The sequence below is a fragment of the Lissotriton helveticus genome, chromosome 3_2 (assembly GCF_964261635.1).
Source record: "Lissotriton helveticus chromosome 3_2, aLisHel1.1, whole genome shotgun sequence".
Taxonomy (NCBI): Eukaryota; Metazoa; Chordata; class Amphibia; order Caudata; family Salamandridae; genus Lissotriton; species Lissotriton helveticus.
In genome coordinates this window covers 355,667,399-355,691,666 of record NC_136062.1, presented here as the reverse complement: position 1 = coordinate 355,691,666, position 24,268 = coordinate 355,667,399, and the positions used below count along the sequence as shown (strand labels likewise).

General features: G+C 44.4%; 1 protein-coding gene across 2 annotated transcripts in view; it reads left to right on the top strand.

Annotated features, from left to right (window-relative positions):
- The window catches only part of HTATIP2 (HIV-1 Tat interactive protein 2), a 181,597-nt gene that overhangs the window by 139,425 nt on the left and 17,904 nt on the right, over nt 1-24,268 (top strand). For both annotated transcript variants that reach the window (XM_078684225.1, XM_078684224.1), the window contains exon 4: nt 20,961-21,098. In XM_078684225.1, coding sequence (XP_078540351.1) covers nt 20,961-21,098 — 138 coding nt within the window. The remainder of the gene's footprint in view (nt 1-20,960; nt 21,099-24,268) is intronic.

Below are 24,268 nucleotides of genomic sequence, written 5' to 3'. Positions count from 1 at the left end.
TCTGCTGAGAGTTTCAACATAGGTGCTCGTTGAGTGGCGCGGAGACTCGCCCACTAAACATGACCCATGACCCAGCAGCCACTTTCTGCAGCCCATGGTGCTGGTGCTTCCGTCTGGCCTGACACCTACTAAACATATATGAATAGTTTTCTTATTTCCATAAACAATTGTCCAGCTGTCTCTCTATCCCTTCTTTGCCAACTTCCAGCAGACTAGTGTTGTACAAATAAGTGTTTTTAGACTGTGACCTCCGCTGCTGAAATCGTGTTTTAATCCAAGGGCACATTTCATTCGAAGAGAAAAAGTATTTTTTAAACTGAAAGATTTGGAATGAAAGAAAATGTAAAACCAATAGTAACATATTCTTTTTATCGGTACCTGAGACATATGTGAGTGAGTCTAATACTTACCGAATGCCCGTCATAGCACTGTGCAGGGTGCATGGCAAAAGACCCATACCCTTTGAAGGATGCTCCTTGTTTAATTCTGGCGATTAGTGACCACATTCTAATGACACCCATGAAAGATTAATTTAAAAATCCTAAACTATTTTTTTAATCCAATTAAATTGTATGGCTCAACATACATTATGCATTGCTCAAGCCTTGAGTTTCCTGGTGACCTAAGTTGTTATATGATGTTCTTTAAATTGTGTGCCGTCTCTTGTTTTTGTGAGCAGAAATAATCAGTCTCGCTTCTATTATTGTTGTTGTTATTTGAGCAGTTTAATTTAAAAATAATGTATTTTAGGTTAATTAGACAAAACCTCTTTTACTGCAGTAAGTGTAATTTAAATATTTGTAAGATTTTTTGCTTCAATATATTGTCCAGTAAACAAAAAATGTTGCATTTGTGAGCATCATCCGTTCTAATCGATTGTTCAATGACTAAAAAAAAACCAAGCATCAGAAACTAGTCTGTTTCATGATATTTCTACAAAAGCAGAAACGTAAAATAAAACTAGAGATCCTTTATGATTATATACTACTGTTGGGCGGTGACAGTCTTCGTCTGCAAATAAAAAAGAATTCAATAACAATCTTGACTTCACTCTTTATGACAAAATCTATATTTTCCAGCTTCTCATTTAGTGATGCGTGGGAGCCCTATGCTTCTTTCTGGTGCAAGTTTGTAGCACTGTACATATATCCTATTCTCTCTGTTAGTGAAGCTTGAGAAAAGCCTTCAGAGATACAAAAGCCAAACCTATTGGCTTTGTCATTGTTGGAATGGAAAGAAATGAGGGTGCCGTGTCCCTCTAACTTGAGGTTCCTGACCTCGAATGCTGTGAGTCAAAAATATAAACCTCCTCATGGTGCGCTACGTTTTAGGTTAAAGCCTCCTGGACAGCACAGCTGTCTGGTTTGCTAACAAAATCTTGGGGACATTCAGAAAGTTTCCCTGGGAATGCGTTCCGCCCTTTGTTTACCATAGGCTTTGTGGTTTAAAATTCACCTTTGCTTGCTTTTATATTTGTTGGCTCTATTTGTTTTAGGGGGCAGTCCAGCACGAGTTAGTACCTTCCCTTGCCCAAACCCTATTTATGGTATTCGTCCGCCAGTGCTAGATTTCTGTAAACGGGCCTTTAAATCTTGTTCTTATCTAATCTCATTTGTCTGGCTCTCTCTTCCCGGGAGCTTGGGATTTACTTTTCTTTCTCTGGCTTAAAAGTGAGCGGATTTATGTGCCAATCATGCTGGTTCTGGGTAGTGCTTGAGGTAGACTGTAACAAGTAAAAGCAATTTCTAGCACAACAGAATTCAAATGTCTTTAAATTAACTTTGCAGATATTTCAGAACTAGAAGAGCCTAAATGAAGCAATTTTTGGGTAATTCTGAAGTGTAGTGGAAACAAATATTCCAAAATAATTAATGTACCAGATGATGACATTTTCACACATTAGCGGTATACTTTTATCATTAAAACTGTAAGCCTGTGCAAATGTAATGGTGATTTTCAATTGAAGATGTATTGCCTGTATTGGAAGTGTGCTACCACACCATGCATATTCTACGCCACCCCTCTTTACTCTGCACCACTCCAAGCCACTGCACTCTACTCTGCACCACTCCACATTACAGTATGCCTCTGCTCTCTACTACTCTCTGCACTATCCATTCTACGCCACTGCACTCTACTCCTATCTACTCTCCGCCACTCTACTCTATGACAAAGCACTCTACGCCACTCTACAGCACTGCACTCTTTGCCACTGTACACTACTTAACTTCAGTCTTGGCCACGCCACTCTACTCTACACAACCACTCTCTACGTCACTCCAATCAACGCCACTCTGTACCACTCTAAGCCAATTCTCGGTACACCACTTTAATCTACTTTGCACATCTGCACTCTATGCCACTCAACTCCGCACCACTGCACTCTGTCCCTCAACTCTGCCTCACTCCACACCACTGCACTCTACTATGCACCACTCTAATCTACACCACTACATTGTATGCCGCTGCACTCTACGCCACTATACTCCGCAGCACTCTACACCACACCACTCCAACCCACTCTATGCCAGTGCGTTATACTCTGCACCACTCTACGCCAATGCACTCTTCACCACTCTTCACCACTCTACTCCACTGCACTGTATGACACTCTACTATGCAACACTACATTCTATGCCACTCTACTCTGCACTACTGCATTGTTTGCCAATGCACTTTTTGCCACTGAACTCTATGCCACGCTATTCTTCATCACTTCAATCTATGCCACTTCACTCTGCATCACTCCTCTCTACAAATAATCAGAGGGAGGGACGAGGAGTGATATTTAAAGAGGTCCTGCACCCATGCTCCTCCAGAGTTAATGAGGTGACCGTTCCTCAAATAAAGGAAGGGGTGGACCCTAATAACAAGAGCTCGGATCAACATGATTATCAGTGGCATTTCCATCAGGCCCAGGCTGATATCTACCCTATTAGACAAAGAAGTGAAGCCCTAAAGAGAAGTATAGGGTATCCACTCGAAAAGATTAATACTGCACCTGCTGCGGTGCAGAAAGGGGGATCCCACTTACAGGAAAGAATAGGAAAGAGGACCATGAAGAATCTAAGGGCCAACCATGTACTCAAAGGTTTAACAGTATCTCATATAATGTCCTAAGGTTACATATCGCTGTCCTAATGGTGCCGCCAGAGTCAAGGAGATGAAATTTGCCTCAGACTATAAAAAATCATACAAAATGTATTCAAAACACCCACTTCGTGACAGTTTTGAGTCTAGTAACTGTGATTAATTGTCGATACACTTTATAGCTGTGATTTAAAAATTAATGTGAACAGTCATGTGCCTAAAAAACCAAACCGGTTAATTATACATCTTTGAGAATATAAACAGCAAAGGCATAGTCTTACCCAGCAATGGAGAGTGAAATACCCCTTAGGAAAGACAGAGGACCGTACTTAGCTGCAGTCTAGAAAAGACTTGTACAAAGCAGATGTATCGGTGAGTATGGGAATAGTTCAAAACAAAAGAATATACCAACACAGCACAATAGAATAAGTAACTCACGTGCACCTCTCTGTGTATTTACCTTGTACCTTCCTTCCTCTGTCGACCTGTATTTGATGAATGAGGAGTTTGTCGTGCCTTATAACGGAGGAGGCCCGGTGTGGCTAGATGGCAATTACTGATATCTGATGCAGCTGTCTGAATTCAGGATGGCCGAGCAGGCTCGTGGCTGTAATGTCAGAAATGTAGTTGAAACCGCCAAAGGCCTTCTGATGGCTGAACGGGGCAAGAAGCAGTGTATATGTAATACACTAATTAAGGTAATACACTGTCCCTCGAGCTGCCACATTGTAGGTGAGGCTGTCCTGATGAACCGGAAGGGCCGAAGTGGATTGGTATGGACAAGGTCCCTATCCGGATCCTAATCGGGATGCGGTATCATCCTTAGTTTTTTTTCCTGATCAAGTCTATATGTACTTGTGTACTAAAGACTAGTTTTCAAATGCGCCGGTGTAGGGTAGCTACGACGGCATCATTGGAACAAGCTGATGTCATATGACCGCTGTTACTGCGTCCATCTTAAAGTGGTGGCAAACCTACTTTAGTTCATAGCGGGGCTGCACGATAAAGTGTCTTGGAACATACCTAGCTTCCCAGGATCAAGGGCCCGTATTAAATAACAACCAAATTTTGTATGGAACCGGATTTCCATCAATATAATTGTGCCCTGGATGTTGTGGTAGGTATATAGTCAGCATGCTATAGAAGTGTGGATAAAACGGGCTCGGCTAAAAATTGTTTTGTTTTGAGCCAACATAGCCCATATAGGTCTGTATCCCCCCTAATCACAAAGGTGGATGTGTGATCTATTTAGTAGAGAGGAAAGTGAGCACAAGGTTCCATAAAAGTGTGTCCTGTATAATCACTAGGAGACTAACATAATTTCCTAATGTTGATCCCACTAACTGGTAAAGGGGGCCCCTCCACACAAGTGAAACACACAGAGGCTACCACTTTTCACATTATTCTCTGATCAAGTCCATTGTGAGAGAGGGGAGTTAAAGCTCAAGGAAACTCCTCTCTCATTGGACAGGTATAGCTTAATGTAAACCCCCTTATGGTGACCATAAAGGTCATGAGTGATCTAATTAATTCCGCAGGATTTAATAAGTCCTCTCACATGGATTGTCAGACGAAAGATCCAACGCTGATCTTTCTGGAATAGGTTTTTCCTATTCCACTGGTTGTTGGCCTCCAGAACAGTTCATCTGAAAATCATCTGGGGTATGATGTTTTCCTCAAAGTGAGACCTCATATTTGTTATTCAGCATTGGCAGCGGATATTCAGTAATACGTGTTTTAATCAGTCTGGTGGCCATGCCTACATAAGCAAATTGCCACAGGCAATGGATGAGATGTATGCAATTTTAAGTATGGCATTTTGTAAGGTTTCTGTGGATCCAGGTGTGTGTGTCATCAATAATTAATTCTTTAGATGAGCCTGTAAAGTGACATACACCACATGAGCCACACGGGGAGTGGAGGTCACTGGAGGGAGATTTAATACTGCTCTCTGTTCCTGTTTAGGAATCGCCTATGGTCTAGTATGTAGCAAGAGATCTCGTAAGATATTGGTACACTTGAAGGCAAATCGAGGTGTGGGAATGTCAAGAGTTCCTGACTGAATATGATTGGAATTTGGTGTAAAGTGGTGATCCATGTAATTACATTGTCATCCTGTCTGATGCTAGGTTCCAACAGGGCTTAATTGTGGTTACTTCTGGTCTTCTTCCGGGCCCTCTTCACTACCAGTGCCATGTAGTTATGCGCTTGTAGGCTCTGGCTCGTAGTTGTAGCCTGTTGTTCATAGTCCCTGATGTTGCTGCAGTTGCGCCGCAAGTATAAAAACAGTCCATAAGTTAGTCATCATCCGAAAGCTCTTTCCGATAACCTATCATAGAGCAATAAGCTGTTACAGTCCGTCTCCTTCTTGTAAGTGGTGGTAGTCAGTTGTCCATTGTTGACTGTAATGAGGAGATCCAGGAACGCAATTTCACTGTCTGTTACAGTCTTGCTGAATCCCAGGAAGGGGTTAAGAGATTTAATCCACATGTTGAAGGCCTCGCACGTATCTTGGTAGCCTCTCCAAAAGTGATATCATCAATGAAGCGTCGCCAACAGTTTGATGTTAGTAAGATATGGATTACTATATGTAAGCATTCAAATTCATCCATATAGAGACAAGCCAAACTAGGGCGTACAAATGGCGCCTTTGGAACTACGCTACTCTGGCGCCTCTGCAAACTATATTTTAGCACACAGATCAGGACAAGAAACTGGAGATACTACTGCATCCCAATTAGGATCCGGGTAGGGTTCTGCCATGCGCTGCTCAGGCTCAACCTAAAGAGGATAAAATATACGCAAAATCTTATTATAAGAAAGGTAGAATATAAGACCGATCTCATTAGGAGAATATAGAAAAAGATGTTGCAGTATAATGCAAATAGCATTTTATATACTTTACTTATTTTTAATGGGGAGAATGATAAAGAAAAAAAGAGGGGGGGACCCCTAAATAATATATAGGTTATAAAGAAAGAGGGAGGATGGCAATGAGGGAAATGTAAAATGTTTAGAAGAGGTATACAAAAGGCTATATAATGGAATGGGGAATAAATACATAGAGTAAGCAAAGATCAATAAATTCAAGGATGTTTGGTTACTTCATTTTCAACACTAGTCAAGAAAGGTCAAGAGGAACATGAAGTCAAGGGCAGCCAATGTAAATCTCTTTTGATGGCTATATATAATGAGGAAGTATGAGAGGTATCCAATCTATGATTTTGACATATCAAGTTCCACCGTGTCCTATAGGAAAACTAGTCGTCATTCTTTAAATTGGAGGTAATAACTTGAAAGGCAACTGTCAGAAGATCTACCAAACCGCTCATGGCCCCACGACCCGACTATATATCCGAGCAACTACCAAGAAAAAGATTAATAATATGAAAGGAAGGTGATACTGAAAATAATTGACACATTTTTTACAATGCCTGCTACCAAAAAGTCAAGTGTTTAGGACAGAAACCAAATTAGGAAAATCCCCATTAGAGGTACCACAAGACCAACAGTTATCATTAGGTAAGAGTTTAATTTGAAATAATGTAGAAGGTGTTAACAAAAAGTCTATTATAATAAAATAAAAACATGGTCTGAGCCGAGCATAGCCGAGCAAGAAGTGTAATGTATTTTGTGCCATAACTTGTTCCATAAAGTGTGGGAAAGAAGACAGGAGGTCTTGTTCTCAAGCAAGTTCCGTTTTAGTTTTGGCTCTATCTAGATCTTGAATAAAAAGCTGTTTCCTTATGAAGGCCGCTTTAACATCTGTAAAGAAGTCAGGAGAAGGTATAGAATCACCAAGGGATGTCTAGAAAACAGGAGAAGAATCTATAATGTTAAGAAGAATATCTTGAAGTCGTGAATATTTGTGTCTATGAGAGAGAGAGGGATATTTAAAGTGATTTCGTAATTCCTCAAAGGATGTACATTTTCCACGACTCGGGACCAGCTTATCTGAACCACCACCTCCCATTCCAAGGAGCTGCCAGACAACTATGCTCCACCCAACTTGCCCTGGCCACCGTCCCACGGATTAACAAAACCAGAACTGGTGGAACATCCTTCTCCTCACTCGCTGCCAAGACCTGGAACACCCTGCCCCTCCACCTCATGCAATTCCCATCGCTGACCCAATTCAGGAAGGATCTCAACACATGCTCTTCGACTTAACCTCCACACACAGATGGATCAACAGTATCCAGCTCCACCCCCATCGCCTTGAGACCCTCACAGGTGAGTAGCCGCACTATACAAACGCCTGATTGATTTATTGATTATTGGAGAAAAGTGGAGAAATGGATGTAATGCCAGAGGCCAACCAGTAGGATCATTTAAAAACTTTATTTAATATGGTAATATCTTATCTTATCTTATCTTATCTTAAGAGGGACTTGTATAGCGCTCTGTCACCATAGGTTTCCTGGTGCTGGGTGGTACTGAGAATATAGTGGGGTTGTATCAAATTGTGAATAATTACAGGTGTTGAAATGAGTAAATACCTGGAAAACGTATGTTTTACCAATTATATTAGAGTGGTTTAATATAGGGGAAGAGATGCCAGGGTTATTGGGGAATAAGAAGAAATTTAAGAAAGGAAAAAAGAGAAATGAGCGACAGTTCAAGGGATCGCCACAGAGGAGAGGAAGATGAACTATTTTTTTTTAATCTACTCGTCCAAGGGACAAATTGTTACCAAGATCTACATGTCTCTTAAAATCCACTTGGCCCACCACTCCCTACATCAATTATGAAGGATGACTGAGAATCATTTGATAAATGTTTATTTTTTTGTTTAAAATCAATAAACAATTTAATGCTTTGTAATAATGCAAAGGAAAAATTAGAAAAGAGATATTCTCCCTATTATCCAAAAGTATATCTTGATACACACAGCCCTAATGGAGAAACAAACCGCCCCTGGATTCAACCCAGATCTGTGACTGGGGGTGAGTGTCTGAAAAGTTTCAGCGCTCCGTCCATCATCTCCTTGTGTTTGCTTTGTTCATCCTAAGTTGGCAGGGTATGCCCAGACATGGGTACCTTGCTCACTTCGCCACTGGATGCAAGCTAGCCTGGCTGATGAGGGGTGTTACCCCAAAACCGGTGCCAGGATGCTTGTTTTCGGTCCAGGGAAGACCTGGTTTGGCAGTTCAGGCTGGACTATTCCCATGAGGAATATGGTCAAGACTGATTTGCATATTGCTGGCTGGCAACCGGGGTAGTAAATGTAAATGTAAATGTACAGGAATTTATATAGCGCAAATCACCAAGCGGTTTCTAAGCGCTTGCTTAGGGAACCCGTCCTGGTATTCCCCTGTGAGATAACCCCGGCAGGGTATCCGCAAGGTGAAAGCCAGGCATCCCGCCGCGAGGGGCCGTTGTGGAGATTAAGCAAGCTATTGCCCAGAGTCGCAGAGTGTGAACCCGTGAATCGAGTAGGCACCGGAGCGAGAATTGTCGAGTCCATGGACATTTTAGGACTCAAGACCCCGCCAAGCCGGGAATTGAACCCTGGTCCCAGGCTGACCTCTGCTTCCAGGTCTGCCTCCTCTAACCAGTGAGCCACACTTCTCCACTAGTAGTGCAGTTAGCTAATGAACGATAATGGATTAAACCCAGATATGTGACTGGGGGTGAGTGTCTGAAGAGGTTCAGCCCTCCGTCCATCATCTCCTTGTGTTTACTTTACCGCTCTACAGAAAAACAGCCTGTAGACGAGCACACATACACACTCATTGCAAAGAGACTCTGCTAAGTGAAGGTCTGCATGCTGACACACACAGTACACTTTGTGCAGCATACATTTACCTTCAGCAGGTTTACCATCTTGCAAATCAACCTCCTAAATTGTAGAGGGTATAGCCTGGATCGTGGAATGCATGAGTTATAGTTGCATAAGTTCTGTGAGTGTATTGGCCTCCCGCAATATGAACAAAGGTATGGTAAAGGGAGCAGAGAGGTGTCCCACCCTGTCCCGGTCTACCAGGTGAAGGCTGACCATATTCCAGACACAAATACAGAAATGTTTTGAGACGGACTAAGGTCCTTCAGCCATAGCAAAGGCAATGTCAGTCATGTCTCAGGCAGAGCCTAAGATGTACAGACTGCTTCAGTCAAGTCTCAAGAAAGATGTGTACGGTAGACTTTTCATAGGCAGCAGCCTGCCTAGAACAAAACAAACATATTACCAAGAAGGACCTAGATACCCTTTTGGTAGGGACTTCTATAAACACCAGGCAAGAACCCTCCCATCCATGGAGCTTGCATAAGGAACAGGGCTGGACAGGGAACCCAAAGCGCTCTGCCAATTTTTTCGGACCAGGCCGTCCCTGGCCCGCTATGAGAAGCTGGAAATGCTTGCTTGCTGCTTTTGTTACTTGTGGCCGATATTGCAGCAAAGCTGCAAAACCGTCCCCAGTAATAAAACTGGCCCCCACCACTGCAGAAACAGCCCCCACCATTCAAGCCTCCTGGGGAAATGCCGGAAGCTGGAGAACATATGGCACAGCGAAAAGTCACCAGGCAGCCGCACTGCCCACAAAGACGCCATCTGCAACCACCACCACCTCATCGGGAACGCCAAGAGAACCTCATTCAAAAACCGCCTCGACAACAACGCACACAACAGCAAGGAGCTCTTCAACGTCGTTAAAGAACTCTCCAACCCCAGCTCCAACGACATCCCGCCGTCGCAAACCCTGTACGACTCCCACGCCACCTTCTTCCACCGCAAGATCGCCGACATCCACCACAGCTTCAACCCTCGGATGACCCCAACACGTCTGACCCACCTCACCCCACCGACCACGACCCCCTGACAACCTGGGCCAACGTGAGCATCGAAGAGACAATCAAGACCATGGGCACAATCCACTCCGGCTCGCTGTCTGACCCTTTTCCACACCACATCTTCAACAAAGCCGGCAGCTCCATCGCACCCCACCTGCGCAACATCATCAACCTCTCCTTCGAGACCGCGACCTTCCCTGAGAGCTGGAAACACGCCGACATCAACACCCTACTGAAGAAACCCATGGCGGACCCGAGTGAACTCAAAAACCTCTGTCCCATCTCCCTGCTTCCGTTCCCAGCTAAGGTCATCGAGAAGATAGTCAACTTCCAGCTCACCCGCTACCTCGACGACAACAGCATCCTAGACCCCTCCCAGTCAGGATTCCGCAGCAACCACAGCACTGAGATCACCCTCATTGCCGCCACAGATGACATCCAGATCCTACTGAACAACGGAGAGACGGCGGCCCTCATCCTTCTGGACTTCCCCGCCGCCTACACACTACGCACACAACTCCACGACGCAGGGATCCGAGACAAGGCCCTGGACTGGACCTTCTCCTTCCTCTCCGGCAGAACCCAGAGAGTCCGCCTCCCCCCGGTCCGATCCGAAGCCTCCGAGATCATCTACGGCGTCCCGCAGGGCTCCTCCCTCAGTCCGACGCTGTTCAACATCTACATGGCGCCCCTCGCACGCATCGCCCGACATCACGACATCAACATAATCTCCTACGCCGACGACACGCAACTGATCCTCTCCCTCACCAAGAACCCTCTCACCGCCAAATCCAACCTCCACCAGGGAATGAAGGCCGTCGCCGAATAGATGGAGGATAGCCATCTTAAGCTGAACACAGACAAGACAGAAATCCTCATCCTCAGGCCCTATCCCTCAGCATGGGATGACTCCTGGTAGCCCGTGCCACTGGGGACACCCACCAACCACGCACGCAACCTGGGAGTCCTCCTCGACTCGAAACTCACCATGACCAAACAAATCAACGTTGTCTCCTCCACCTGCTTCAACACCCTCCGTGTGCTCCGCAAGATCTACAGATGGATCCCGACAGACACAAGGAAAACATTAACCCAGGCTCTAGTCAGCAGCAGACTCGATTACGGAAACGCCCTCTACGCCGCCGCCCCGACCAAGCTCATCAACAGACTACAAAGAATCCAGAATGCCTCTGCACTCCTGATCCTCGACATCCAGCGCTGCGACCACATCACCCCCCACCTCAGGAACCTGCACTGGCTCCCTGTCGACAAAAGAATCTCCTTCAAGCTCCTGATCCATGCACACAAGGCCGGCCCAGCCTACCTCAACAGTCGACTCTCCTTCTACGCACCCAACAGGAGACTCCGCTCTGCAGACCTCTCCCTGGCCACTCTCCGACGCATCCATAGTACCACAGCCGGAGGCAGATCCTTCTCGCGCCGCCACAACCTGGAACATCCTCCCCTTTATCCTACGACAAACCGAAGACCTTCTAACCTTCAGGAGACAACTCAAGACCTGGCTGTTCGACCAGTAGCAGCAGCACCCCCCTTCTCCCCTCCCTCAGCGCCTTGGAACCCTTTCGGGTATGTAGAGCGCTCTACAAATTTTGATTGATTGATTGATGCACTGTACGGCCTGTCCAGCCCTGAGAAGAAGTGCTAGAAAGTGTACCAGTCCTTCTCGTAGATGCCCAGCGTAGGTCCAAGAAAGCCAGATTAACTCCAGACTTTCAGGATTACAACTGGATATGTAAGGGAGATCCAAAGCGATTCATTGTATGCTAATTCATGTTATGTAATAATTCAGTACAAATCTGCTATTGTTTTGGTCTTTCTGGACCTATATAGGACATCACTGCTCTCAGGCTGTTAAAATATCTTTATACTGAAGACATTTTCGAAGCACACACTAGAATGTATTTCTTTAATGGCGGCTCACTTGGCAGAGGCCAAAATCTTGCTCAAACTGTGTTGCAAGTCTTCTTCAGCACCTTACGTATTGAATAAAAAAAAAGATAGATTATCTGCTTTACTGCATATATTGACCGCTTTGGCACAGTTGCAAACACAGAGCTTGAGACCATGTAGAGACTTTAGATTGCAACAGTGAGTTGGGCAGACTGAATGGGCATGTGAAAGGGTTGATGAAAAATATTTGCCTAGGATCTCACAATTTGGTCAAGTGGGGGAGCTAGGATTAAGCTGAGGTTTTCTGGGTATATACCAAGCCAGCAGCTGGGTGTCCTTTCTCAAATGCTGTGTCTAGTTCAAGGTTACATTTTTTTCAAAATTTTATTTTTTACAGTTTACTGTGTCGTAAGAGCTTCAGGAGGAAACTACTTTTCCTGAGAATCAGTTAAGGATACCAAATATTACACAACTGGATATTGCTTGCCCACTAAAGAGAGAGAGAGAGAGGGCCGGTTAATGGAATAAGCTACCCATGCACAATATTTTTCATGAAGTGATGGATGCCCTACCAGAAGATGATATGAAATTAGTTTAAGCCTGTATTAGTGAAGTGGCGCAGGGTCCGGTGACACCAGTGTTGTTTACTTTGCAAAACTACAGTTGTATCTCTCTCCTCATTAATCTGTCTCTCGACTCAGTAACATTATAAACAAGCATTTACAATGCAATGGTCTCGGCACTGTTAAAGTTAGAGCTATTGGCATTGCTCATTACATTTTTTTTTTTTTTTTTAAATATATAAATAAATGGCAGTCATTTACAATGCCAATAGCTTAATCGCTCGCAAATGCGAGACCCATTGCATTTGCACCCACACACAGAGCCACACACACAGAGCCGCGCACACACACACACACAGACAGAGCCGCGCACACACACACACACACACACACACACACACACACACACACACACACACACAGACAGAGCCGCGCACATAGTATCATCAATGGAAGAGTAAAACTCATCAGACTATCAGTCCACTGCATTCTTTTCTCAAGGCAGACTCCCTGATTCATAGTTTTAAAACATTGATTACATTTAAGTAATTGCTTTCTAAACAGATGATATCCAAAGAGTTCCATAATCTGGGACTCACAATGACAAAAAGACAGCTTATTTTGATGATAAGCCATACTGCGTGTGGTTTTTTTTTTAAGTCTGGGAGTTACCTGTTTTAAGGATTATATTGGGATATATTTGGAGGCTTTAGGTATCATCTATAGGGGTCTGTCTACATAACAATTATGACCTACAGTCTTTCACAGTCGGGTAAACTAAATTGAGAAATAGTCATTTTTCCATGACTAAGTTTATCCTACTATTGAAAACGGAGTAAATCCCATCTAAGGTAGGAGTAAGATAAAATAACTTACAGAAAAGGCTTTAGGGGTTGAAAACACTACAGATCTGCCTCACCATTAGCATGTGGGTCACTGGCTAAGCTGGGCATTATGGATTCCACAAACACTCATTTTAACCCTGGATTAAACGATAGCCACACTGAATGATTCCAAGAAAATCTCTTTGCATCCATATGTATTAGCCCCTTTTCTGTAACGAGCCCTGCACAGACACTTGCTCTGTCCTGAGGGACCCAGCTGCAATCTGCTTTGAGACCTCTGGCGCGATCAAATGGCACAGCCCTGAGACAGGAGGGAACGCAACACGCACCCCCCCCCCCCCCCCCTCCTCCACCCCACAGGGATCCTACCTTGGCCCATCCCATCCCTCATCCATAGTCCCTTTACTCACCCACTCATCCTTCCAAGTAATAAATACAGAGCACCTCCACTCACCCGAACCTATTTCACATGAATGAACACACCACTCGTGCCCCGAATTTTACTTGCGCGCCCCGTATGAACACAGTCCATACTCGCCCCCTTTCTCTTTATGAAACGGACCAAACACTGCTCGCTTACACACCAGTCTCTGCTGTTCTCTTAGTAGCATGTTCCCCAAAAGCCTCCAGTTCCATCCCCCCTCCTTCACCCATACCTAATTACTTTGCCCTCATTCTGCCGTCGACCATTGATTATTTCCTCATGCTACAATACACGTACAGTGGGTCGGTGCGCGGGCGGCGGTGCCCCCGAGAGGATGGACAAGCAAGTGGAAACTTGCTTGGTAAACCGGGGCCAGAACTGGTAAGGCGGACTGAAGCGGGGGCAGCACGGTGGCGCGAAGCAGGATGAATAACTGACGGAATTTTCTGTAGCATTTATAATTGTATCTTGCGTAAACCCCGTACCTCCCCGCTCTGAATACCTCTTTTTTTCAACATTAGCTTTTGCCGTGGTGCAATAGCTGAGTGGGCGGAGTGCCTCCAGCAAAGTCAGACGTTAGTTGTTTTGCAGAGTTGAAAGCGATAAATAGCTAGCTAAAGAGTGCACCGAAAACTCGCGAGGTATGCACAAGTTCCGCAGCTGAGCTTGCAACAAGAGGTAGCAGCGCGAGCAGCAGAAAGGAACTTGCTCAGCACTAATACAAGGATGCACTGATCCAGCACGATCTGTTGGTGAATCCATTCTTAAGCCGTGACAGAGTAGGCCACTTTTTAATTTTATTTATCCGTGTTCCGATTAGAAACAGTAAAAGTCTAGGGTAAGGTTTGTGTTGAAGCGATCATAAAGTTAGCGTCCTTTCACTCTAGATTCATTTTGTGGTGACACAGTCCGCTTACCTCATATGTAAGAGCGCCCTTTATCAATCAGTTCTGAGCCCTGGATGCAGCGGCTCACACCAAAATAATCCCTAAACTCGTCCAGACCCTTCCAAGAACAGGAGACCAGCGTGGCCGCGAATGCGCTGCAAATAAATAACAAAATGTCCCCGGAATACCGCCGCGGCCGCACCGGAAGTCAGGCAAGGTCGCCTGTGAGGGGGGCGGGGCCAAGTCCGGACCGGAAGAGGAGGCAGGCGGAGTCAATGCGGCCCGGGGCTCCTGTGAGCGGTGGAGAGCCCCGGGGCCGCCAGCAGGAGGTTGCGCGCCGCGTTCTGAGAGCGGAGTCCCCCGAGATTGGCCCGGTAAGTTCAAAAGGGCTGGGGGGGCTTGGTGCACTCGTGTGTGTGTGTGTGTGTTTGTGTATGCTCGTGTGTGTATGTATGTGTGCGACGGTGGCGGCGGGGGGGCCTCGGTGCACTTGTGTGTGTGCGCGCGTGTGTGTATGTGTGGGGGGGTGTGTCTCTGTATGTGGGGGTGTGTCTCTGTATGTATGTGCGTGCGTGTGCCCTTGTGTGTGTGTTTCTGTGTATGCGCATGCGTGTGTTGTAATGGAGCTGCGCGCATTGCAAGAAACTTGCAACAGCGCTCGTACTTGTGCGCGTGCAAGTTTAAAATCGCCTCAAAGGAGATGCGCGCGGCCAGGATTGTCTCCTGGAAAGCAGACGCGGCAACAAAAGGTTCTCGGCGAGAACGCGCTTCCGCGCGCTTAGCCGAGACCTAAAAAAGAAGAGTATGGCCAAGAGCCCATAGGACAAAAGCCATAGGATAAACATTAAAAAAAAAACAATAAATTATAGGAGAACAGCAGATAACACCATAATAGATGAACCGACCAAAGAACCCAGTCCGGAAATACATGATTGAAGGAGTAAATAACCGGGTTGGATAGGAAAGGGGAAAAAAAAGAAGAGCAGAAAAGGGATAGAAACAGAAAGCAACAATAGAGAATGTGTTGAGATGGTATTACAATGTTTTTCATCAGGGAATTATACTCTGGGAGAACATACCAATAGGGGGAGACAAGACAACATCAGGACAATGTACAGATGATGGAAGTTGACCATAAACTGTTTGAGCACTGGGGCAGAAAAATGGTAGAAAACATTGGCATTAAAATAATGGAGGACAGTAGCAACATACAAAAACAACCTAAGAGGGGTACAAAGATAAGACCAGAAAGTCTAAATATGACCGAGATCATGTTCCGCTAATGTCCACAGTGTCTTTATTTATGAAAATATATAAAGCCCTTGAGTTGAGCTGGGAAAGTCTTTTTATGTGACTTTTTGAAGGTGCATTGATATAGAAGTCCATATCTAGCCCTCATTGCACGTAAAGATGGACGTAGACCCAGAAATTCTTTACAACGAGCAGCAGTAACTGATGAAACATCCTGAGAAAGATCATATGATCATACCAGATCATTTGTTTGCACTGCTGGGAGGCTGAAAGAACTTGCATAAGGTCAGTGTATTGGAGGAAAAGGATGATGAGGATTCCTTTGGGTTTGGAAGTAGCATTGACGGTAGAAACCTTTGGTCCAAGGCAGTGAGCTCTTTGAATATTAAGGGGGCAACTGCTAATGAGACCCACTATCTTGGGTTCATTTGTTTGAAGAAAAGCAATCATGTTGCCTCCCTCCTCCCCTTCCAATATTCCTTAAACATGAAGATTATTTTGTCGAATAGCGATTTTCTAAATCTTCATATGCCTCTTGAGAGCCTCAAGTTCCTTAGCCATAATGTTCACTTTTAAAGGTGTGTCTCTAAATTCAGTAGAGTGAAGTTCGAGTACGTAAACTCTACCTCTCAAGAGAGGACTATTTATCATCGAGAAGTTGAATTGTATTGGTGTTTCAAGCATAAAAGGTTTAAACTGTTTGAGTCCATCCATCAGCTCTTCGATTGGGAGGGGTGATTTCCTGAGTCTTTTACTTCCACACTCGCGTTCTCCTGATTATTTAAAGAAGTGTTGGTGTGAGAACTGTTCTTATAAGAGGAACTACCACCCTCCACCATGGTAATGAGGTGATAAAAGGTAAGATTTAAGAGGAAACCAGTCCTCCTGATATCCAGTAAATAGAGCAAAGTTCAGAAGAAACCAGCAAAAAGCATGTATTAATGACAATAAATAGTTCTGTAGGTAATATAGTACTGAAATATCCACAAGAGTAGAAGAGGCCCAAGACAGCTGAGGCGCTAGAGTTGAAGATGAAAGAACACTGCAATTCCTGTCATCGCATAATTGGGGGGGAGGGTTCAGCCACACTCTGCCTCGAGGAAACAGAAGAAAGCAATTACGAAATGGAGAGACGCTTAAATAATGAAATAGCCCTCAGCCCAGCTCTCCTGCTACCGTACTTTCACAGTCCAAGCTCCGCCATAAAACAAGACAGGCAGTAACTCCGGTCAGAAAAACAAAAAAAAATCCGGAACGGGAATCGATAGCCGCTATTCTTGTGCACGTCCGACGCGCGCCTCTACTTTTTTCCATTCTGAACAGCAGCCACACTGGTACTACACATTGACAAAGTCTTTAGCTCTTGCATAGCTCGAGACCTATTGACTTTGCCAATGCTTGCTACGTTTTTGCACACACATCCTAGGAAAAGTGCATACAATGGAGTAAGGTGTTTTGTTTTAGCGCACACTTGCCTTTATGTATTTCCAAGACAGCCCCAAACAGTAGTGTAGGAATGTACATCCAAACAGCCTTCAAGCGCTGAGTGACAATGGCGGTAGGTATGTTTTGGTATTAATATAGCATGAACCTTACTGGTAGCAACAGAGCCCTGCACATCCTTTTGGGTTTTACACATTTCACAATGACATTTTACTCCACGCATATTTACGATTTTAGACAGTGGGATTATAATGGGATTTGCTGTCTAACCCGAGATTACCTTCTTTGAAAAAAGGAGGACCCCCGACCAAACAGATGTTCTTGCTATAAGCAGGGACAATTGGAATTTCATGTGAAAAGACCAATAGCAAGCTTCTATTTTAACCAAACATAATCAGGGTGCAATAAAGCAGTAACCACATTGTATGATATTAATAAAAATATGGAGGACAACATTACTTTAAAAAATATATTTTCAATTTATTTTTTAACTTTTATCTGCATAAAGCTTAGTTTGTTTATTCATTTAAATTGTTTTTGTTCAAAACACAATCAAGATTTTTTAAATATTACCATTTAAGTGACAACAACAATACATGAAATTAAATAATCACAAATGGGAAATCATCTTGATATTATCAAATGTATCCTTTCATAAATCATATACAGTCGTCCTCAATTAATTTGGTAGGACACGCAGGAGATGATAACTTGATGAGGGCAAGCGGTAGATGGGAACTACGCGCGTTTCTGCACTACTGCCTTCATCAGGGAACCGTCTATTGCAAAGAGACTAAATAAAACATTAAACAACACAAACAACGTAGTGGTTACTAACTGATTATGTACAAGCACCTAGATTATTTAATATACATCACTACTTAAATAAATAAAAATAGACTTAATCATGATCACGGCAATTCAATTCATTGTGATCATATCATATATCAGATGATGAATTTCATTTTTACATATTATATTAGATTTCATACATTGTGATATCAACATGTCAGCAACTTAAAAACGTTTGAGAGACAATTTACTACAGTTAACTTAACGTGTACATATCGTACGAAGTTTATATTCATTCACTACACATTATTGAAGAAACAATTAAGACCATGAATATAAAGAAAGAGAAATAAATATGAAAAAACGAAAAAAGTATATTTAAATGGCCCATATTTAGTAAGTTGAAGGATATTTTTATAACTTTTACATGATCACTATTTTGCTCAAAACAAGGGTAACAATCCCATGTTTGTTAGTTACCACTTGTCTGATTACATAATTAAACAGATATATAAACACAGAATAAACTATGTATAAGTAGGCATATACATGATGCCCATATTTCATATGTTAATCAAACCTGGTGGCAAAGGTCATTTACTTAAACCTATGTTGGACAATACATTAATGTACCTTAATATCAGGTCCACACTTACTCAGATGGTTGAAAACTCGAAAGATGATAAACTGTCTTAACCTGTTGCCCGATAAGGTTGTCAAAAGGGCTGAAAGACAGAAAGTAATAAGGGTGCAATTTAAAAATACTACCTGATCGAATACTTTAAAAGTGTCTGAGAAGAAGATGAAAACTTAGACATTCGCTTCATTAAAGGGGAATCTGAAGATCCTACAGGTTACACTTTTTGTCGATCCTAAGCGATGAGCGGAGTTCAAAATGCGATGGAGTTGAATCCTCTAACGCTATATCAAAGCAAAATGCAACCTTTTAATTATGCTACAGGTTAGGCCAAAGATGGACTGTGTATGATCCAAATCTGATATGTGCTCGTTTCTTGCTTTGCTGTACTGACACTGCCCACAGCCAGCCACCTTACCTCGAGGGGATTAACCAGCAAGCAGCCGCCACCGCCGAGAGTCGCCGGGGACCGTTCTAGCGCGGGCAGACGCCGGAGGAGGAGGTGAACTACACCTCCCAGCGTCCTTTGTATTTATATAGCATGAACCTTACTGATAGCAACGGAGCCCTGCACATCCTTTTGGGTTTTACACATTGCACAATTACATTTTACTCCACGCAAATTTAAGATTTTAGACACCTGAATTGTAATGGGATTTTCTGTCTAACCCGAGATTACCAAAATCACCAATTGCATAGGTGTTTTATTTTCGTGCTGATTAAAAGCCATATCGAATTTTTTTGTCGAATTGTGGGCACTTCTGAAGAAATAGTAACTTGTTTTGAGTTCTTTTGGCTATAGCAACTGTTTTCACAATGTTTGGGAACAGCACCACCTAGTGACAACTAATGAGTGAGACCATAGGACTTTTGCAATATTCCAAGTTCGCCGATCGCTCACCCAGGCCTGTCTTCAGAATGCTGGATCTGGGAGGGTCACGATGAAGCACTGGTGGACCCGGCCACTAAAGATTCACAGGGGAGACCGGGGCTTTGGCAGATTTGCCGTAACCCTGTGTCCATCTCCCAGTAGCTCCTCTGTCAGGCATGAGTACCTCATCCAGGTCTGCGGCAGGACTTTGGGGCTGGGGTGTAAACTATGCCCTACTGAAACCCATGCCCAATAAGTACCTGGAGCCGGTCAAATGGCGCGGATGGGCACTCTGCACATATGTCCGCGTCTTTTCAGGTGGTCCACTTGAATTACTCAACAAAGCTGTAACTGCACAGCACGTTTCCGCTGTTGAGAGTTTGCCTAGAAGTCTCTAGGGTTAAACGGGGATTGTAGGAGCTTTGCTTTGAAACCTCAGTTCAGCATCTTGCTGTTCTCACCATCTGCCCCTTCAGCATTTGTGTATATGAATCAGTAAGGCAGATGAGTAAATTTGTGGAATAAGGCTGTCCTCAACACGACTGCAAAATATCTGACATATGATTCTATTCAAAGTGAACATGAGTTATATACTCTTGAGAGGTAAAGCAAGCAGTCTTGGTTTCAAGGGGAATTGACTTTAATTTCACAGATGCAGTTTAAATGTTATTTTGATTGGCTACGATGAAACATTTAGAATAAATAAAGATAGTTGTTTTGTTCAAACTGCGAATGGTTTTGCTTGACACAAAATGACAGATCTTTGTTGGTAAACATTGTAACTCTTTTTAGTTACTAGCAGAATTCCTGTATTTTTGCGTACTTGGCGATAATCCTTCATGAACTATGTCGATTGGAGCTATTGTTCGCCTACTGTAGTATTTTAATTTGAGTGGTGTATTCATCTGGACGTGCCGTATCGATGTGTGCCTAGACGCATCTGTAATATTTCCTCTGATCCAGCATGCCAGAGTAGGCCTGGGACGGTGTCGGGTTGTGTAGATGGATGAAATACACATTGGATGGATGGACGGGCGGACTTAGTTAGAGATTGGCCCTGTAAAGACAGTGCTCATATTGGTGCCCATGCTTGGAGAAGAGACCCACACATGACGTAACCTATAGGAGTCCATATTGCAGGGTGATGCCAGTTAGTGGCCAAAAGCTGAAGATCAACAGAAAATCCAATTCAGGACAAATGTCCTCCCATCATTGTATGAACCCTCACACCTCTTGGACTCAAGGTAAATACCTGCACGCCTCTGCTCGTCGCCTTTTAAGGTAGAAGGTGGTTATGGGCGCTGGAGTCACTGTATATCACTACGTGCAGTTTCTTTGTACAATAAAGTGTATTAAAAACCGTAAAATTAAAAGTAGACCAATATATAGAATTTTTGGATTTCACTAGTTTCTCATAACATTCATGCTGTGTAATACGTTGCATATTTCTTTTTCAGGCCGGATTCATTCGTGTGGACCACGACTACGTACTGAAGTCAGCCCAGTTAGCCAAAGCCGGAGGGTGTAAGCATTTCAACCTGGAATCTTCTAATGGAGCTGACAAGGGAAGCTCGTTTTTGTACCTAAAAGTAAAGGTCAGTATTCATTTTCTAAATAATGTGCAGTAATGCCTCTCATAACCCCCGTTGAATCTGTGCTTCTCGCATCTCTGTTCTGAGACAGGAGTTACCCCGGCAAAAGGGGCTAATACGAGACCACTGTGCTTTCAGAAGTGACAACATTTACATGCAATGTCTGAAAATAAAAAAAAACTTTGTGGTTTATGGATACTGACTGAATAAGGATGGAAGTGCCTGATGCATGCAAGGTAGTTTGTAGGGTGAGATAAAGCCAAGATCTGATTTCTACTTGAAGCGCAGACAAAATCAGAGCCTTTGTGGACTGCACCAGCAGCAGAACCTCAAAGCTTCTTTCACTGTGCACTTCCGTCTGTAATATTAGCACTCCGCTAGACAATACCAGTTAGGGCTGACGCACAGTCCCCGTTTATGTTGATGGTTGTACCCTGTTGAACAGAAGCGTGAGATGTACAGGCAGGCTTCTGCCTATCAAAGGGTCAGGCATGCTTCTTTGGCCTCATTACTACTGCAGTTTCTGCATAGTTTCAAGTCCAGGATACTAGATGGTTTTATATTCTGGGTGATGTGTCTTTTGTTATACTGTCTGTATAGTTTTTTTTTGAGTATAGCACAGTGCTTGCTTGATGGACTCTGGGACTTGGAGCTCTGACTCTGCAAGGTTCTGTAGGCTTTTGTGTGAAGCTGGATTGGACTCTTGGTGATGGTGCTGTTGCTCCATTAATAGTGGCGACGATTGGAGAGCGACTGCAGCACAGGGTAAGTACCCTGCATTAGAACCCATGGATGGATTTACGTTAATTTATTCTATTGTTTGCTAGATGGATTAGCATAAAGCATATACTTCTATATAAATCTAATCAAACTGAGGTACTACTTGATAACATTGTTGGACCAGCCTTGGGAATACTCAGATGTGAGTCCCTTGCTCACTGCACCATCAGGATTCAAGCAAGCCGGGCCGAAGACGGCTGCAATGCCAGAAACCGGTCCCCGGAAGCTTGTTTCCTTTCCAGTAAAGAATTGGCTTGGTAGTTTGGTCTGCCCTGTTCCCATGATGCACTGGGCCAGGGACAGACTAATTTGCATATAGCCAGGTTCTGAGCTGGGATGGTTCAGTGAGCTAAAAAACGGTGATGGATCAAGCCCTGATCTTTTGACTGGGTACGAGTGTTCTGTTTAATTCAGATACTCTGTCCATCACCACCCCCACTTTTTGAATCATTCTTGTCAGGAGGCAGCTTGCCTCAGCTCATTTCTCCTGTTAGCGCCGCCTAAAGCAGAACCAACTCCTAACCATGAAAGTAGGGAGAGGATGTGGCGCAATGGCCAGAGATGCAGACTTCGGAGCGGTGGAACCAGGTTCGAGTTTCTGCATCGGCTGAACATCCTGTGATTCTGAGCAAATCACTTAATCGCCCTCTAAAAGAATGTGTCCTTAACTGATGCCCATGAAAATGGCTGATGTTGATGATTAAGTGCCGGTGCACTTAATCATAAACTGTGGTTTATGGTGCATAGCACCATAAACCACAGTCTCAAATTAAGCACTGTCCACTTTTTGCCTGGTGTCAGTGTGTTTTTTACTTAGTTTGCTGGGATCCTGCCAATCAGGAACCCAGCATGTGTGCCCACTCCCCTAAAATGGTTCTGCTAAGTACTTTGGTACCTCCACAACTGGCTACTGGAGTCTCTAATATATTGTACTGAGGTGCCCAGGGCCTAGGTACACCAGTGATCTCCCATGGGCTACAGCATGTATTGTGCCATCTATGGGAGCTGACTTAAACTGTGACTACAGGCCTGCCATTGCAGCCTGTGTGATTTGGTGCTTGCACCTCTCACAGCAGATATACATTTAGTTATATCTGAGGTCACTGAATTTAAACCTATAAGTCACCCCAATGGCAGGCTCTTCAGTCCTAAGTGCAGATGCTTATTTACAAGTGTGGGGGTGCCCCTACATAAGCAAGACATCCCTACAAACCCTGGAGTCGATTCTCTAGGCTTTGGTGGTGTTTTGAGCCATTTTAAGACATATAGTGGACATTCATCATTACAAGATGCCTAACTGTATAATGGCTGCACCAAACCCAGTAATATTAGGTATCAAAAATGTTGGAATAATACCTCAACTCCAATTCCAGTGTTGGAAGCATGATCCCATATACCCCCAGTACATGGGATCATACTTCTAACACTGGGCCCCCTTATGTGACTCTTCCCCCCCCCCCTTCTTGTACTCCCCGTAACAGCCTTTCACGGTCTTCAAGCAAGCTAGTGCTGCTGCCGACCACAGACACGGGTCTGCCCTCCTGCTGCCAAGCTCGAGCAGGGGAAGGTTGAACAATAGGTTTCCTGTTCCAGACAGGATTTAGTGTATTGGGCTGGGGTGGGGTTGCTTTGTAGCGCCACCTGCCTGCTTTAAAGGGAACAGAAGGTGCCCTCCTTGCATACTCCAGTTTGAGCCAGTTCAGGACCCCTTGGTTCCTGCTCTGGCGCGAAACCGAACAAAGGACAGGAGAGTATCTCCCCTCAGGCCAGCCCTGGCTGGACCCCGAGTCATCCCAACCCTTTCCTTAGGGTACTTGTGGGCTCCTCTGAGGGTGGGTCCTCAGATTCATTGTGGGACCAGACTCAAACCTGAAACTACGTAGCTCTTAAATAGTCTAAACACTTGGACTTCGACTGGAAGGAGGACAGTATCTCTCATCCGTTCTGCTGGGACCAAGCACCTGTGCACCGCTTTAACTTACGTTGCCAAGGCTTATTGGCTCTGCACTCCAGAGATGTTCGGGCTACAAGTATCTCCAGCCTCCAGCACCTCACTTCCTGAAGAACAGAGTCCTCCCTGCATCTCCTGCAACGTGGGCCTCTGACTTTGGTAAGCTGCTTGAGGTCCTCTTGCGACTCCTGTGCCTCCGGCCTGTGGGTCCTCTCGAGGGGTCTTCTTTTGCTTAAGTGGGCACCCCTGCTTGCTCGGGTCCTGCTCTGACTCCACTGCACTTGGTGAATCCCTTGTACCTTGCTGGTCCCAACGTTTGCTCTTTTTTGTTCTCCATGCCAGTTGCGGCTACCATGCCTTGCTGGTGCTCCTGCCGGACACCGACCACCTAGACACTGACATCTGATGCGGGACAGCTCGTGCACGGCTCCTGGTCTTCATC